Here is a 17618-nt window from a genome sequence, read left to right as displayed (position 1 = left end):
GACATCACAGTGTGGAAGGACCTGGCTTCATCACAGCCATTGCATTTGCGTCTCTGCTGTTATTTCCCAGTTTATTCAGAAATATACTACACTTTGTGGCAAACAAACTGTGCTGTTACACATGTAGCTTTTACACCTCCCAAGTGTTAACAAACTGCAATAAGCCAAAACCAACGTACTTAAGACAAGCCTTGCGCCGTTAATCATCAGCAAGACAGCCTAGGACGAAATTCAGTTTACAGGCGGCGACGCCGGCGCCGTGCCGTCGCTGAAAATGCGCGACGGGGCACGGGGTGGCGGCGGTGGCGGCGGCAGCGGCCGGATCCGGCGATCGCCAGCCACCATCGCGTCACACGGTGTAGTGCTGCTGGATGCCCTCGATGTCGAGGCCCTTGAGCTTGACGACCGACTCGACCTGCCCCTTGAGCGTGCTGAGCTCCCTCAGCCTGGCCACCTCGGCGCGGCGCTTGGCCTGCTCGGCGATCTCCGAGAGCTCGCGGTAGCTGCTGCGCTCGTTGAGGATCCCGGCGAGCTCCGGCGTCTGCAGGCCGTGCAGCGTCCGCTGCGCCGTCGCCCACTGCGCCTCCCGCTCCTCCCGGCCGTAGTCCTTCTTGCGGGTGAAGGCGATCTTGTGCTCGAACAGCGTGTCCCACGCCCGGCCGCTCAGCGCGTACCGGATGCCGAACTTGAACACGTCCAGCGGCAGGAAGGTGACGGCGCTGTAGACCCAGATCGCGCCCGCCCAGCCCCACCCGACGCCGCTGATGTGCGCGAACCGGATCGTGGGGTACACCGCCACCAGAGTGGCCACCTGACAGCAGCAGCCATGGATGGAGGTCGTCGGAGGTCAGGGATGGATCATGGATGCTGGATGGCTCGCCGGCAGTAGGGAGAAGAGATAATGGCGGCATACGATCTGGGCGACGACGAAGGCGGCGCAGAGGAGGAGGCCGGGCACCTCGGTGAAGCACCAGCCGCGGGAGCGTGTCACGAAGATGAGCGCCTGGCTGATGATGCTCACCTGCAGGTACAGCGCCGACATCATCTCGTCTTGGCTGCCGTGCAGCGACCTCACGCCGAACGTGTTCTGTCGCCGGAGCAAACAAGGTTTACATTATTAATTCGTCAGCGTCTTGCACGGAAAGAATCTTGACAGAAACGATGATGGGCACTGCTAGGGAGAGAGAGAGATCTAGAGAGCTTACCGTGAAGAAGTCGGTGCTGCGCATGGCCCAGAAGAAGATGACCGTCATGAGGGCGAGGTAGGACCCGTACACGATGCCGGTGATGAAGATCTCGTTCAGCTTCCAGCTGTCTGGGTGTGGGGACGGCTTCACTCTGTCCTTGGAGATCGTCATGATCGTTCCTGCATCCATCCATTTCATCCAAACAAAAACTTTCAGTTGAGCGTGCCAATGGCGTCATCGAAGGTGTCTTTCAAGTTGCATGTTATGCGATGCGAGCTCACCGTCGTTGAGGATGGCAATGACAAGGATCATAAACGGTGAGAAATCAAACTTCCATATCAGCGCTATGAGCATGAATCCGAGCTGCAGATTGCCATCAGGACAAATCAAGCCGTCTAATAAATCTGACAAGTGCGCACAAGAACAGAGATCGACAGAGTCATCCTTTTTGCGCTTGGGAAAAAAAAGTAAACTTACCACGATACGGATTGTTATCGACACAGCATAAATCTGAAAAAAAAGTGACAAGAGAAGAAACATCAGTCTAATAAACTGTATCTGAATGTAGCAAAACCTACTTTTCGCTTGTTATGTCGATGCGCTGCTTACTGTGTAGTTCTTCATCCTCTGGAAGATGGCCCGGCTGGTGAGCACGGCGCTGATGATGACGCTGAGCCCAGGCTCGGTGAGCACGATGTCAGAAGCGCTCCTGGCGGCATCTGTGGCGTCGGCGACGGCGATCCCAATGTCGGCCTTCTTCAGCGCAGGCGCGTCGTTCACGCCGTCACCGGTCATCCCGCAGATGTGCTTCCTCTCCTGCAGTTTCTTGACGATCTCGTACTTGTGCTCTGCATTACCAAGGTGCGAGTTCAAGCCGAACAGTAAAATTATGCAAATATTAAGTGGAAATTCTAATCGTGCTCATTCTCACCAGGGAAGACGCCTGCGAAGCCGTCGGCCTTCTCGATCAGATCGTCGACGGGGATGGAGGCGATGGCTTCGTCTTTGCACTGCCCGAGCAGCGCCGACGAGGGGTACATGTTGGTGCCCATCCCCAGCCTCCTTCCCGTCTCCTTGGCAATGGCGAGCTGATCACCTGCAGGAATCATTCAGTGTCAAGTCACGTAACACTTGGTGCCAGCATATGTAACACCCCAATTTTCAAACTAAGAGTTTAAAATAAATTTTGTTTGGTCTTAATTAAAATTCTTAAGGTTTCATTAAAATCCTTTCGAATTTAGAACATTTACTTCACTTAATAGTATTTTATTTATCTATACAAAGAAATATAAGGAAACATAGGATCTGTGCATTTCACGCCTCATTGTATTGTTTTATTGGTTGTTTGCTATTTGCTTTTAAATTTCAAATTCAAATTCAAAAATATTTGAATTGCATTCTTTTCCCTCTCTTTTTCCCTCTTGGGCCGGCCCAAACTCTTTTTCCTTTTTCTCTTTTCTTTTCTTCCCTCGCGGCCCGACCCACAGCCTCCCCTCCTTCTTTTCCTCCCTCGCACGGCTCGGCCCGAGCGGCCTTCTTCCTTCTCCCCTTTCTCTCCTGCGTGCGCGGCCCATCCGCTTCCCCCGGCCCACCTCCGTGCGCCGGCCTCCCTCTCCCCGCTTCCCCCTCTTCTCTCTCTAGCGGGCGGGACCCACCTGCTAGGGTCATCCCCGACCTCGAGTCAGACTCCGCCTCGAGGCCGAGCCCTACCCCGGCGCGGCACCGCCGCAATCCGCCTCGGGCCCGCACGCCCAGGAGCCGCTGCCCCTATTTAAGGCACGGACGCGAGCCCTAGCAGCCCCAACCCGCAGCCGTCGCTTTCGCAACCCTAAACCCTAGCAACCCGAGCTTCTCCGCCACTGCCATCGCCGCCGCGTTCGGGAGCTCGCTGCGCCGCCGCACCGCTGCTTCCCGCCGTTGAACAACCCCCGCAGGAGCATCACGGTGGGGTAAGGAAGCTTCCCAGCCAGCTAATCCCCATCTCCCCTCTTTCCCGCGAGCACAGAACGCTCACCGCCGCCCCGTGCCGCCGCTCGCCGCTGGCCGCCGCTTACAGGCCCCGACTCCCCTCCGCGACACCCCAATTGGGTTCCCCATCACGCGGACTACCTCCTGGTCCAAATCCGAGCCAAACCTGAGGCTAGAATCGCGATTTTGCGTTCCTCCGGCGAAGCTCCGCCGCGCAGCGTCGCCCGAGCCGCCGCCATCCCGCACAGCCCTCGCGTCCTGGCCGTTGGATCTAGATCCAACGGTTTAAATCTAATCGAACCCGATTCAAACAGATCTGTTACTGATCAACCCGTGGTCTTTTTGCAGTTAGCCCTTAAATTTTCTAGAAATCAATCCGCAGTCCATGTTAGTTCAAAAGTATTCACGAATAGATCCTTGTTCTTCTGGTTAGGCCCCTGACTTATTCAAATATAGAACCCGCAGTCCTAAATCCTTCTATTTTACAATCTAACCCCTAGGTCTACGGTTTAACTATGATCTAGCCCTCGGTTTCTTCTGTTAGAGCCCTTCTAGTTTCAAATCTTTCACAAATAAGCCCCTGGAATAATGTTTTAGCCTTAATTTCTATGTTTTCATCGATTCTTGCGCTCACGCGATCCTTACGACATATGCAGTAGCTTTATTACATTATTTTGTTCTGTTTATATTGATTGGTGTACTGTTTCTTATTTATTATTTTTGTTTGCTTGTATGTATTTGTGTGCTACGATAGACGACACGCAGTTTGAGGGTCCGCAACAGCCAAACTTTGAAGAAGTTCCTGAGCAGCAGCAGTTTGCTAACGAAGGCAAGTGGTCCTTGATCATATTTCAGTCCTAATAACATTACACTCGTGCACTTTTACTTTATATGCATGCATATGTCTAGAATATGATGGATCCCAAGTTAAGGATATGCCTAGTTTCATTTGAACTTCCTTGATTAAACCTAGGTTATTTATATTTATGTTGTAGTTACGCTAGTTGCTTTTACTTAGATGTTGGTTGGATAACCTGGATATCATGTTACACTGGTTTACTCATGTTTTGGAATATTTCCATTGGTGATAAATAAGATTATTGAATTAATTGGAACATAGAGAACCACCCAGAAAAACAGTACAACCACGATACTACATGGCTTTGGTCTTGGCTAATTAATTAGAAAACTTAGTTTATGATGATCTTACCGAAAGGGTAAGAAGGGTTGCATCGTCGGGGTATAGCTCGGTCCTCTTGAGGCATATGGCTATATGTGGTCCTTGGCTAAGGCGTTTCCTCATTAGGGAGAGTTATGACCGCTTTGGCTTGAAACCTTAGCGGATTGTCATAAGTTAGGGGATCTTTGTAAAAGTCTCGTAGTGAATCCCTGCCACTCACCTTGGAAGTGTTTAAGGGCCTTGCAAACCCGGGCATCAAGGAAAACACGAGTTGTGGGTAAAGTGTACAACCTCTGCAGAGTGAAAACTAATATATCAGCCGTGCTCACGGTTAAGAGCGGCTTGGATACTCACATGATAATTAAACTTAAAGATGATCTAAATCGATGGTTCTTGTTTATTTATTTATTTATTTGTGTCGTGGATTGATTTACCTCAGATAGTTTATTTAAGGACCGGTATATACTTACACTTAGCTAAAGCTTGCTTAATTAAAACTTGACCAACTAAACATGCTTATCGGAGTAAAACTATATCAGCTTTTCCTTGATCATAGCCTTGCATGTCATATAATTTACTCCACTTGCTGAGTACCATCCATAAATGTACTCACACTTGCTTTATTAAAAATAATGCTGCTCATAACAAGATAATTATCTGGTGTTCCTCGAAGATTTCGAAGAATACTAGGCGTATGTCTCCTAGTCATCTGCCTGTGAAGTTGGAAGTCCGCTGCTATTTATCAATATTTATTTATTCATTTAAGATTAAGACTGTCGGTCACGTAATAAAGTACTAGTATACTCTATTTTGTTAATGCATTGTTTCGGATATTCGCTTGTGATGTTTACTGTATGTGCGGAACTTGATCCTAGCGCACATATGGGATGCATTCGATTACCTTTTCTGAACCGGGTTTGATAGAAATGGTATCAGAGCAATGATGACTGTAGGACGTTAGCCTAGTTAGTAATGGTCGAATTCTAAGGCTTATCTTGCTTAGTAACCTAGCTTCTGCCTGCTTAATTTTGAAAACTGCTTATTTCTTGGTTATATCACTACCTTTTCCTCCTTGAACTCCTGCTTGTCTCCCAAGTGTGCTGATATTTACAAAATGCAATCTTGCTTTAAGGTCACCCATAGTATTTTCTAAATATCCTCTATCTTGTGCTGCCCTCACTTTTGATACGGATGGCCAGAAATAAGCAGACCGCCCGCAAAAGCACCCGTGGACCGCCGCGTCCGATCCATCACCCACAGGAGGTGTCTGACCAAGAGGACGACTACTACTATAACCATCCTAATGGGGGATGGGTGGACACCGACCCTGAGGAGAGTTGCCAGAGGACCATCCTGAGGTCTCAAGTGGCAGCAATGAGGGACCTGCAGGAGGAGACGGTGCTGATTCAGGTGCTGCAGATGGAGATGAGGATGAAGATGGTGACGACGACTCAGGTGCACCAAATGGTGGTGACGATGACCATGATGATCCAGAGCCAGCCGCCACCACAAGCCCACCACCACCTGAGCCCCACTATGAGAAGCAGATACTTCACTTGGACTCTGCTAAGGGTCCATTCCCCACGCTTCTCTGGAGGGCATGCAGAGGATTGGCTTCCCGCTAATGCCATGCTATGAATCCCACTTGTTCAAGAATGCACAGCAGGAGGAGGAGTGGTTGGTGGCAGTGGTGATCTTTGTTCTGGATGAGAGGCCTGGCTGCCGGGTGGAGTACTCCAAGCACATTAACGATGTGCCTAGGAGGACCTTGGACGCAGGGACCAGTGAAGCTGCCAGGAGAGCGCTTTACTTTCTCTGCCACGCTTACAAGAAGGAACTTCAGGGCACTGAGTTCTAGATGTTCCCACGGCGCCTGAGGGGAGCCACCTGTGCGCGGATCCCTTCTCCACTCCCTGGGACAGGGAGCTTGCTCCTGGACACTATGCAGGAGTTGGTCGCTGCCCTCAGTACGGACCTGGATGCCGCTGGAATTGAGATCCAGGAGGTCAAGAGGAAGCTGAGGAAGACCATCAGGGAGAAGGCGATTCTGGAGGCTCGGCTGAGGGGAGATCCGGAACTGCCCCCGGAGTACGACAGCGATCCGAGGAAGTACCTGCTAGAGTCACCTCCTCGCAAGCGTGTCCACTATGGAGAGCCCAGCTACCGCACCCACTATCGTTAGGGAGGATAGATTTAGGAATTAAGATAGGAGTCTATTTTCTTTTTAGGTAATTTTTTTTAAGATTCTTTTGTAATCGCTAGTCCAATCGGTCTTAATAGTGTGTTAATTTAGATTAATGAGAAAGTGTGCTTGGTTTTGTGAAAACAATGAGATTTGGATCTTTGTAATGATTGCGATAAATTGTGGAGTAATGGCCACAATTATATTAAGTTATTAATACAAATAGATAGTTTAGTAAGAGCTTGGGTTATCTATTTTCTTTACTATCTTTATCTTATCCTTGCTTGTACCCTTTTTCCATGATTAATTTCATGAGTCTCATTTTTCTAACCAATCAGATGGTGAACACCAGGTCCGGGTCAGGAGTTGATCAGCCTGCAGTGCCGCGATAGTGAACGCGCAACAACACCAACCCCGATCCGCAACCAAGTCGACCACACCAGGCGCTACCTGCAGGGATGGAGCAGTTTCTCGCTGCCCAGACTCAGCTGCTTACCCAAATGGCGAACACTATCGCCAACATGCAGGCTCAGATGAACCAAGCTCCACCACCTCCACCGCCACCAGCAAGGGACATACACAGAGAGTTCATGAGCCACAAACCTCCCTCATTTTCTCACTCATCTGATCCTCTAGAAGCTGATGACTGGATCAAGACAGTGGAGAAAATACTGAACATCGCTCAGTGTACTGACAGAGAGAAGGTCCTTTATGCATTGGGCAGGTTGGAAGGGACCGCAGCAGATTAGTGGGATGCCTACACCACAGCCCACGGCACCCCCAACACCATCACCTGGCAGGAGTTCAGGAATCGGTTTCGGGAACACCACATACCTAAGGGTCTGATGAAGCTCAAGAAGAAGGAGTTCCTTGCGCTGAAACAGGGGTCTATGTCTGTGAGTGGGTGCCAAGACAAGTTCATCCAATTGTCTCGCTACGCTCCCGCAGATGTAGCCGATGACGAAGAGAAGCAGGATCATTTCAGGTAGGGTCTGATTGGTCCTATCAAGTATCAGCTGATGGTGCATACTTTTGAGAATTTCTAGAAAATGGTGGACAATGCCATCCTGGTGGAGCGTGCTCGCCAGGAGATGGGTGATCAGAAAAGGAAGTTTGAGTCCTCAGGGAAGATCAACAACAATTCCCGCCCTCGTTACACGCCCCCGCAAGAGACACCTTTCCGCCTAGGAGGGCAGAATGTCAACTTCGGGTAGAGTCAGTACCAGTGCTTCAACCAATAGGGCCAACCGCAGCAGCAAGCTCAGCATGCCGGTCAGTCAGTGCAGCATCCCAACTTTCTGCAGAATCGCCAGGGCACTCCTACGGGTACACCGATGAGGAACAACACCCCTGCTCCCACCGGTGGTAATACTTGCTTCAGATGTGGCGAAGTGGGACATTACGCTAACGGCTGTCCCAAGAGGAACATTCAGAACACTCCGGGTCAGTTCAACAACAGTGGATAGAGATAGACTCCGCAGCAGCAACTGCCCAGGAACAACAACCAGACACCACAGAGCAACAAGGGTCAACAGAACTTCGTCCGTGGGCGGGTGAATTATGTGGCCGCGGAGACCGCTTCGGAGGCTCAGGACGTTGTGTTCGGTATGTTTCTTGTCAACTCAGCCCTTGCATCAGGTTTATTTGATTGTGGAGCATCGCATACATTCATCTCTGCTGAGTATGTTGCTAAATACTCTATTCCTCTATGCACCATGCCTAGTTCCATGCTAGTAAATTCACCTGGGGGAAATATGAGGGCTGTGTATCGGTGTCTTGGGGTAAAAATACAGATCATGAGCAGGGAGTTCTGTGCAAATCCGATAGTCTTCCAAACAAGTGGTATTGATATTATTCTTGGAATGGGATGGTTGATGAAGTACGACGCAGTGATTCACTGTTCCAAGAGATCTGTGGTTCTTACTAGCTTAGAAGGTGAAAGGTTTGAGTTTGTTACAACACTTCCATCGGCAGCAGATTGTGCAGTGAATCAGTTGAAGGCAGATTCAATTGAGGACATCAGAGTTATCTGCGAGTATCCGGACGTCTTCCCTGATGACTTACCAGGTATGCCCCCTGAACGTGACATTGAATTCATCATAGATCTTCTACCTGGTACTGCACTTATTGCTAAAAGGCCATATAGAATGTCAGTTGGTGAATTAGAAGAACTTAAGAAACAATTGTAAGAATTGTTAGATAAACAGTTTATTCGTCCTAGTTGTTCATCTTGGGGAGCATCTGTGATATTCGTGGGAAAGAAAGATGGTACGCAGAGGATGTGTGTTGATTACAGGGCCTTGAATGAGGTTACCATGAAGAACAAATATCCACTGCCTCGCATAGAAGATCTGTTTGATTAGTTGAAGGAAGTCAGGGTATTCTCCAAGATTGATTTGAGGTCCAGATATCATCAACGGAGGATACGACCCTCAGATATTGCCAAGACAGCTTTCGCTACCAGATACGGGCTTTATGAATACACAATCATGTCGTTTGGGTTGACTAATGCTCCAGCTTACTTCATGTATCTGATGAATAAGGTGTTCATGGAGTATCTCGACAAGTTTGTGGTGGTGTTCATCGATGATATTCTAGTGTACTCTAGGAGTGAGGAGGAGCACGAGGGACACCTAAGGCTGGTTTTGCAGAAACTTAGGGATAACCAGTTGTATGTGAAGCTCAGCAAGTGCGAATTCTGGTTGGAGGAGGTCTCGTTACCTTGGTCATGTTATCATCAGAGGAGGTATTGCAGTGGACCCAGGAAAGGTCAGAGATGTGCTAAATTGGGAACTGCCAACGACAGTGTCAGAGATCCGGAGTTTCTTAGGGCTCGCTGGATATTACCGGAGGTTTATTGAAGGCTTCTCTAAGATAGTGAAACCCCTTACATCGCTACTAGAGAAAGACAAGAAGTTTGTATGGTTAGAGGCATGCCAGAACAGCTTTGATGAGTTGAGAAAAAGATTGACAACCACACCGGTGTTGGCTATGCCTGATGTTCACAAGACTTTTGACATCTATTGTGACGCTTCCAAGCAGGGTCTTGGCTGTGTGTTTTTGCAAGAGGGACATGTAATTGCATATGCATCCCGTCAGTTGAGAAAGCATGAGCAGAACTATCCTACACACGACTTGGAGTTAGCAGCAGTGATACATGCTCTGAAGATATGGAGGCATTATTTGTTGGGTCACAAATGTCAGATATACATCGACCATAAGAGTCTGAAGTACATTTTCACTCAGAATGATCTCAACCCGAGATAACGAAGATGGTTAGAGCTCATCAAGGATTATGATCTGGAGATACACTATCATCCAGGGAAGGCAAACGTGGTTGCTGATGCCTTCAGTCGCAAGAGTCATGTGAATGCGATCATGGTTAGCTAGATGCCTCGGGAGTTGTGCGAAGAGTTTGAATGGCTCAATCTGGGGTTCGTCGCTCACACGGGAGGAATCACTATAGAAGTAGAGCCGACCCTCGAACAAGAGATACGGAAGGGTTAGCTTGAGGATCCTAGGATACAGGAGATAAGGGAGATGATAGAAGCAGGCAAGGCACCTGACTTCACCGAAGATGAACAGGGAACGGTACGGTTCAGAAAGAGGATATGTGTGCCTGATGTGGATCACCTCTGAGAGAAAATTATGAAGGAAGCTCATGACTCGGCTTATTCTATCCATCCTGGCAGTACCAAGATGTATTAGGATTTGAAGGAGAGATTTTGGTGGTATGGTATGAAACGTGATGTTGCTACTCATGTGGCACTATGTGATGTGTGTCAGCGGGTCAAGACAGAACATCAGAGACCAGCCGGTTTGTTACAACCATTGAAGGTGCCAGAATGGAAATGGGAAGAGATTGGTATGGATTTCATCGTGGGTTTGCCTCGCACACGAGACGGTTATGATTCCATATGGGTTGTAGTGGATCGATTGATCAAGGTAGCCCATTTTATACCAGTGAAGACTACTTATACAGGGGCACGATTAGCGGAGTTTTATATCTCCCGGATTGTGTGTTTGCATGGGGTACCCAAGAAGATAGTGTCAGACAGAGGTACTCAGTTCATATCTCGGTTTTGGCAGAAGCTGCATGAGTCAGTGGACACGAAGTTGAACTTCAGCTCCGCTTATCATCCGCAAACTGATGGACAAACGGAAAGGACCAACCAAGTGTTGGAAGATATGCTTAGGGCTTGTGCCCTAAAACATGGAGGCAGTTTAGATAAGAGTTTACCGTTCGCAGAGTTCTCTTATAACAACAGTTATTAGGTCAGTTTGAAGATGGCACCGTTCGAGGTATTGTACGGCAGGAAGTGCAGGACTCCGTTGTATTGGAGTGAGACAGGTGAAAGTCAGTTGTTTGGGCCTGAGATCATTATAAAGGCTGAGAGACAGGTACAGGTTGTCCGTGAGAATTTGAAAGTGGCTCAGTCGAGGCAGAAAAGTTATGCAGATACCCAACGATGAGAGTTGACTTTTGAGGAAGGAGACTATGTGTACCTGAAGGTGTCACCTATCAGAGGTTTGCGCAGATTCAAGGTCAAAGGGAAGTTGTCGCCTCGTTACATTGTCCCGTTCCGGATCTTAGAACGGAAAGGTGAAGTAGCTTACCAGCTAGAGCTACCTACGCGATTATCAGACGTGCACAATGTGTTCCATATATCCCAGTTGAAGAAGTGTTTGAGGGTACCAGAGGAACAGTTGCCACTGGAGGAACTGGATATGCAGAATGATTTGACTTATACGGAGCACCCGGTCAAAACACTGGACACAACAGAGAGAATTACCCGGAGTAAGAGGATACGGATGTGTAGGGTTCAGTGGAGTCACTATGCAGAGGATGAGGCTACTTGGGAACGAGAGGATGAGTTACAGGTAGAATTTCCCCAGCTCTTTGCTAGCCCAACCGAATCTCAAGGACGAGATTCCTTTTAAGGGGGTAGGTTTGTAACACCCTAATTTTCAAACTAGGAGTTTAAAATAAACTTTGTTAGCTCTTGATTAAAATTCTTAAGGTTTCATTCAAATCCTTTTGAATTTTGAACATCTACTTCACTTAATAGTATTTTATTTATCTATAAAAAGAAATATAAGGAAACATAGGATTTGTGCATTTCATGCCTCATTGTATTATTTTATTGGTTGTTTGCTATTTGCTTTTAAATTTCAAATTCAAATTCAAAAACATTTGAATTGCATTCTTTTCCCTCTCTTTTTCCCACTTGGGCCGGCCCAAACTCTTTTTCCTTTTTCTCTTTTCTTTTCTTCCCTCGCGGCCCGGCCCACGGCCTCCCCTCCTTCTTCTTTTCCTCCCCCGCATGGCCCGGCCCGAGCGGCCTTCTTCCTTCTCCCCTTTCTCTCCTGCGTGCACGGCCCATCCGCTTCCCCCGGCCAATCTCCGCGCGTCGGCCTCCCTCTCCCCGTTTCCCCCTCTTCTCTCTCTAGCGGGCGGGACCCACCTCCAGGGTCATCCCCGACCTCGAGCCAGACTCGGGCTTGAGGCCGAGCCCGACCCCGGCGTGGCGCCACCGCAATCCGCCTCGGGCCCGCACGCCCAGGAGCCGCCGCTGCCCCTATTTAAGGCGCGGACCCGAGCCCTAGCAGCCCCAACCCGCAGCCGCCGCCTCCGCAGCCCTAAACCCTAGCAACCCGAGCTTCTCCGCCACCGCCATCGCCGCCGCACCGCTGCTTCCCGCCATCGAACAACCCCCGCAGGAGCATCACGGTGGGGTAAGGAAGCTTCCCGGCCAGCTAATCCCCCTCTCCCCTCTTTCCCGCGAGCATAGATCGCTCACCGCCACCCCGTGCCGCCGCTCGCTGCCGGCCATCGCCTACGGGCCCCGACTCCCCTCCGCGACACCCCAATTGGGTTCCCCATCACGCGGGCTACCTCCTAGTCCAGATCCGAGCCAAACCCGAGGCCGGAATCGCGATTTCGTTTTCCCCGCCGCCGTCCCGGACAGCCCTCGCGTCCTGGCCATTGGATCTAGATCCAACGGTTTGAATCTAATCGAACCCGAGTCAAACAGATCTGTTACCGGTCAACCCGTGGTCTTTTTGCAGTTAGCCCTTAAGTTTTCTAGAAATCAACCCGCAGTCCATGTTAGTTCAAAAGTATTCACGAATAGATCCTTGTTCTTCTGGTTAGGCCCCTGACTTATTCAAATATAGAACCCGCAGTCCTACATCCTTCTGTTTTATAATCTAACCCCTAGGTCTACGGTTTAACTATGATCTAGCCCTCGGTTTCTTCTGTTAGAGCCCTTCTAGTTTCAAATCTTTCACAAATAAGCCCCTGGAATAATGTTTTAGCCTTAATTTCTCCGTTTTAACTCCATTTTCATCGATTCTTGCGCTCACGCGATCCTTACGACATATGCAGTAGCTTTATTACATTATTTTATTCTGTTTATATTGATTGGTGTACTATTTCTTATTTATTGTATTTGTTTGCTTGTATGTATTTGTGTGCTACGATAGACGACACGCAGTTTGAGGGTCCGCAACAGCCAAACTTTGAAGAAGTTCTTGAGTAGCAGCAGTTTGCTGACGAAGGCAAGTGGTCCTTGATCATATTTCAGTCCTAATAACATTACACTCGTACACTTTTACTTTATATGCATGCATATGTCTAGAATATGATGGATCCCAAGTTAAGGATATGCCTAGTTTTATTTGAACTTTCTTGATTAAACCTAGGTTATTTGTATTTATATTGTAGTTACGCTAGTTGCCTTTACTTAGATGTTGGTTAGATAACCTGGATATCATGTTACACTGGTTTACTCATGTTTTGGAATATTTTCATTGGTGATAAATAAGATTATTGAATTAATTGGAACATGGAGAACCACCCAGGAAAACGGTACAACCACAATACTACATGGTTCTGGTCTTAGCTAATTAATTAGAAAGCTTAGCTTACGATGATCTTACCGAAAGGGCAAGAGGGGTTGCATCGTCGGGGTATAGCTCGGTCCTCTTGAGGCATATGACTATATGTGGTCCTTGGCTAAGACGTTTCCTCATTAGGGAGAGTTATGACCGCTTTGGCTTGAAATCTTAGCGGATTGTGATAAGTTAGGGGATCTTTATAAAAGCCTCATAGTGAATCCCGGCTACTCACCTTGGAAGTGTTTAAGGGCCTTGCAAACCCGGGCATCAAGAAAAACACGAGTTGTGGGTAAAATATACAACCTCTGCAGAGTGAAAACTGATATATCAGCCGTGCTCACGGTTAAGAGCGGCTTGGACACTCACATGATAATTAAACTTAAAGATAATCTAAATCGATGGTTGTTCTTTTATTTATTTATTTATTTGTGTTGTGGATTGATTACCTCAGATAGTTTATTTAGGGTCGGTATATACTTATACTTAGCTAAAGCTTGCTTAATTAAAACTTGACCAACTAAACATGCTTATCGCAGTAAAACCATATCAGCTTTTTCTTGATCATAGCCTTGCATGTCATATAATTTACTCCACTTGTTGAGTACCAACCATAAGTATACTCACACTTGCTTTATTAAATATAATACTGCTCAGAACAAGATAATTGTCCGGTGTCCCCGAAGATTTCGAAGAATACTAGGCGTATGTCTCCCAGTCATCTGTTTGTGAAGTTGGTAGTCCGCTGCTATTTATCGACGTTTACTTATTCGTTTAAGATTAAGACTGTCGGTTATATAATAAAGTACTACTATACTCTATTTCGTTAATGCATTGTTTCGGATATTCGATTGTGACGTCTACTGTATGTGCGGAACTTGATCCTGACGTACATATGGAATGCATTCGATTACCTTTTCTAAACCGGGTGTGACGGCGGTCTCAATTGTAATCTTGAACGGACAAAGCAGGACGTACCAGTGATCATCTTGACGTTGACGCCGAGGTTGAGCGCCCTCTTGATGGTCTCGGCGCTGTCGTGCCGCGGTGGGTCGAACAGCGGCAGCAGCGCCACGAACTGCCATGTACCGCCGGGGCTGTCCTTGCGCTTCTCCGGCACTTCCTGTCTGGCGACGGCGAGGGACCGCAGGCCGCGCTCGGCGTACTTGTCGATGATGGCGTGCACCTTGTTCACGACGTCGTCTCTGCAGCTGCAGAGGGCCATGATCTGCTCGGGAGCGCCCTTGCTGACGCGGTGCCAGGTGCCGTCGGCGCGGCTGATGTAGGTGAGAGCGGTGCGCTTGTCGACGGGGTTGAAGGGGAGGAAGTGCACCTCCTGGATGCCGTCCCTGGCCTCCTTGGGGTCGCTGAGCATGCCGACCATGGCGGCGTCGATGGCGTCCTGGTTCTCGACCCTCGAGGCCCTGGCGGCGAGCAGGATGACCTCGATGGCGTCGACGCCCTTGACGAAGATCTCGATGAGGCCCTTGTCGACGCTGAGCTTGTTGACGGTGAGCGTACCCGTCTTGTCGCTGCACAGCACGGTCATGCCGGCCATCTCCTCGATGGCGGTCATGCGCTTGGTGATGGCGCCCTGCTTGGCCAGCCGGTGCGAGCCGATGGCCATGGTGACAGAGAGCACCGTGGGCATGGCGATGGGGATGCCGCCGATGAGGAGCACCAGGAGGTTGTCGATGCCGTCGCGGTACCGGCGGTGCTGGATGGCGTACATGACGACGACCTCGATGAGGATGCCGACGGCAATGGCGGCGATGCAGAAGTTGCCGATGGCCTTGAGAACCTTCTGGAAGTGGCCGACCTGGTTGGTGCTGTCGACGAGGTGCGCCGCCTTGCCGAAGAAGGTGTGCACGCCGGTGGCGATGACGACGGCCTCGATCTCGCCTTGCTTGCACGTGGACCCCGAGTAGACGCTGTCGCCGGGGCCCTTGGTCACCGGCAGCGACTCGCCGGTGAGCGCCGACTGGTCGATCTTGAGCGGGTCGCCCTCGAGCAGGCGCGCGTCGGCGGGGACGATGTCGCCGAGCTTGATGCTGACGACGTCCCCGGGGACGAGCACCGCGGCCTCCTGCTCGCTCCAGCGGCCGTCGCGGAGCACCTTGGCCTTGGGCGCGAGGTTGGCCATGAGCGCCTGAGCCGCGCTCCCGGCGCTGGACTCCTCCATGTAGGAGATGGTGGAGTTGATGATGAGCAGCACCACGATGCCGACGAAGTCCTGCCAGTCCGGCGGCTCGCCGCCGCCGTTGGCGAGTGCGATGGCCATGATCGCCGCCGCCTCCATCACCCACGACAGGGGGTTCCACATGAACCCCAGGAACTTGAGGATCTGGCTCTCCTTCTTCTCCTCGAGCTTGTTGGGGCCGAAGACGGCGATGCGCGCCTGCGCCTCCTCCGAGGAGAGGCCCTGCTTGGTGCATTTCAAGGTCTGGAAGACCTCCTCGACGGGGATGTTCTCCTGCCATGCCACGCATCGTTACAAACAAAAGTAAGGACGGACGCCATGGAAAATCTTTGGAACAGCGACGTGTCCATGTAATCAATGATTAGTTTGTTGCAGTGATGGCAGTGATTAATGAGTCCAGCCGGAAAAAGCGCGGTGGTTGCAGATCACAAGAACAGGGAAAAGAAAAGGTGCAGTCTTTGCAGTTGGAAGAGAAACTGGAAGCCGCATGAAGCGGCTTGTAACCCGTGAGTCAAGCAACGAGAAAAAGGGAGCGAGGCATCTTTATCATATCCGCTAGCTTCACATGAGCAAAAGAAGATGAGTAAATCTGTTCTAGTATGAGCTACACTGGCTGAGCTGGGTGACGATTCGAGGCCAGGTATATGTTCTTTCCGAAGGCAAAAAAAAAAAAGAACAGATTAGAACTATCATCACACGAGTAATAATTCGTACTGCTCATGTTTTCTTTTTTCCTTTTAAAGAAGAAGTGTTTGTTCTTCGTGATCTATCACTATCTAATCGTTAGAAAGAAACTTCGTAGACTATGGATTAACGAACAAACTAGATCTAATTGTACGATGACTGACGACTGACGACTCTGCAAGATCAGACCATAAATCTAGGACGAAGGAGATACGACAGTAGGAAAGAAAGAACAACGACCAACAAAGATAGCAGCTAGCTAACAGACAGCAAGCTAAGGTCATTCTTGATGATCTAGGGAGTCTGGGATGAGTGCTTGCTCGTACCAGATCGACGGCCTCATTCTTGATCTCCTCGAGTCCCGCCATCTGAGCAGCCGGCCGCAACCGCCGCCGCAGCCGCCGGAGGGAGGGACGACGATGAACGCGCGGCCGGTGATGAGAGGAGGGGTGGGAAGTGGGAACGCAACGAGGGGCAGCATCTTATATAGGGGCCGGCCGCGTGTGGTGGGCCCCGCTTCAGCCCGCCTGCGTATCCATCGTCTCGTCTGCTACGACACGTACGTGTCCGTGCTTGTGCTAAGGATTATCGACGGCCGTGATCCGATCGACATCAATCACGTCCGCCGTAGACGAAAGAGAGGTCCGTACTACTAACTACAACCGTATACCCATAAAAAAATTACAACGGTATAAAATGTTGGTTGAATCCAGTTTTCAACATTCAACTTCGAAACTGTTTACCTTTTCATCCTCCTCCTACCAAAACCGTTCACTTTTTCTGAAAACAAACCGTTCACTTTTAAATGATTATGATGATTTTGGGTGACACTGATGTAGCCAAGGATAAAATTTAGAGATTTTTTTTTGCCAAACACGGTACAAACAGTACACATATTTTATAAAATTGGTAGAGTGTAGTAAGATACCTTTTTAATTTAATTTCATATAGAGCAAATTATTTTTTTAGTATGTACTCATATATGCATTTGATATTGTTTCTGAGTTGTTAAAAAAGCAATATACTAAAATTTCAAATTGGAGCATGGTTTCCAATGTAACTTATGAGGGATTCAATTTTTTCCGGAAAGTTCTACAGCAAAGTTCAAAACCTGAATCACTTTTTTATGGGGTTTACTGCGACCAACATAACAAAAAGAGTTTAGTTTATTAAAACCAGTTTTTTTGTTTCACCTATTCTTAGATGTTATATAGGAAATTTTCAGAATTCTAAAGACATTTACTAGTTTTTAAAATTCAAATAATACTTTGGTGGCTGATGCTTGAAAAGTCAACAGTTTGGTAGATGAGGGGTTGAAGC

At 48.9% G+C, this 17618-nt stretch overlaps 1 protein-coding gene across 1 annotated transcript; it reads right to left on the bottom strand.

Moving 5' to 3' along the window:
• Positions 1 to 26: 26 nt before the first annotated feature.
• On the bottom strand, positions 27 to 16747 carry LOC112897489 (plasma membrane ATPase-like). Its single transcript, XM_025965793.1, has 9 exons — positions 16625 to 16747; positions 14393 to 15887; positions 2119 to 2283; positions 1797 to 2035; positions 1665 to 1697; positions 1469 to 1550; positions 1206 to 1366; positions 914 to 1087; positions 27 to 811 (listed from the first exon to the last, which is right to left on the bottom strand). The coding sequence occupies exons 1-9, from the start codon at positions 16664 to 16666 to the stop codon at positions 350 to 352; spliced, it is 2853 nt and encodes a 950-aa protein (XP_025821578.1). The 5' UTR covers positions 16667 to 16747; the 3' UTR covers positions 27 to 349.
• Positions 16748 to 17618: the final 871 nt, after the last annotated feature.

The sequence above is a fragment of the Panicum hallii genome, chromosome 6 (assembly GCF_002211085.1).
Source record: "Panicum hallii strain FIL2 chromosome 6, PHallii_v3.1, whole genome shotgun sequence".
Lineage (NCBI taxonomy): Eukaryota > Viridiplantae > Streptophyta > Magnoliopsida > Poales > Poaceae > Panicum > Panicum hallii.
The sequence above is the reverse complement of the archived record's forward strand: the minus strand, read 5'-3'. Positions and strand labels throughout refer to the sequence as shown.

What these genes read in the sequence shown, in the direction of transcription:
- LOC112897489 (XM_025965793.1), bottom strand. Translation starts at nt 16,666, where the DNA reads ATGGCGGGACTCGAGGAGATCAAGAATGAGGCCGTCGATCTG. An exon ending in CATTGCCATCCTCAACGACG is followed by an intron (nt 1,367 to 1,468) that starts GTGAGCTCGCAT and finishes GGATGGATGCAG; the next exon opens with GAACGATCATGACGATCTCC. An exon ending in CCTTCGTCGTCGCCCAGATC is followed by an intron (nt 812 to 913) that starts GTATGCCGCCAT and finishes TGCTGCTGTCAG; the next exon opens with GTGGCCACTCTGGTGGCGGT.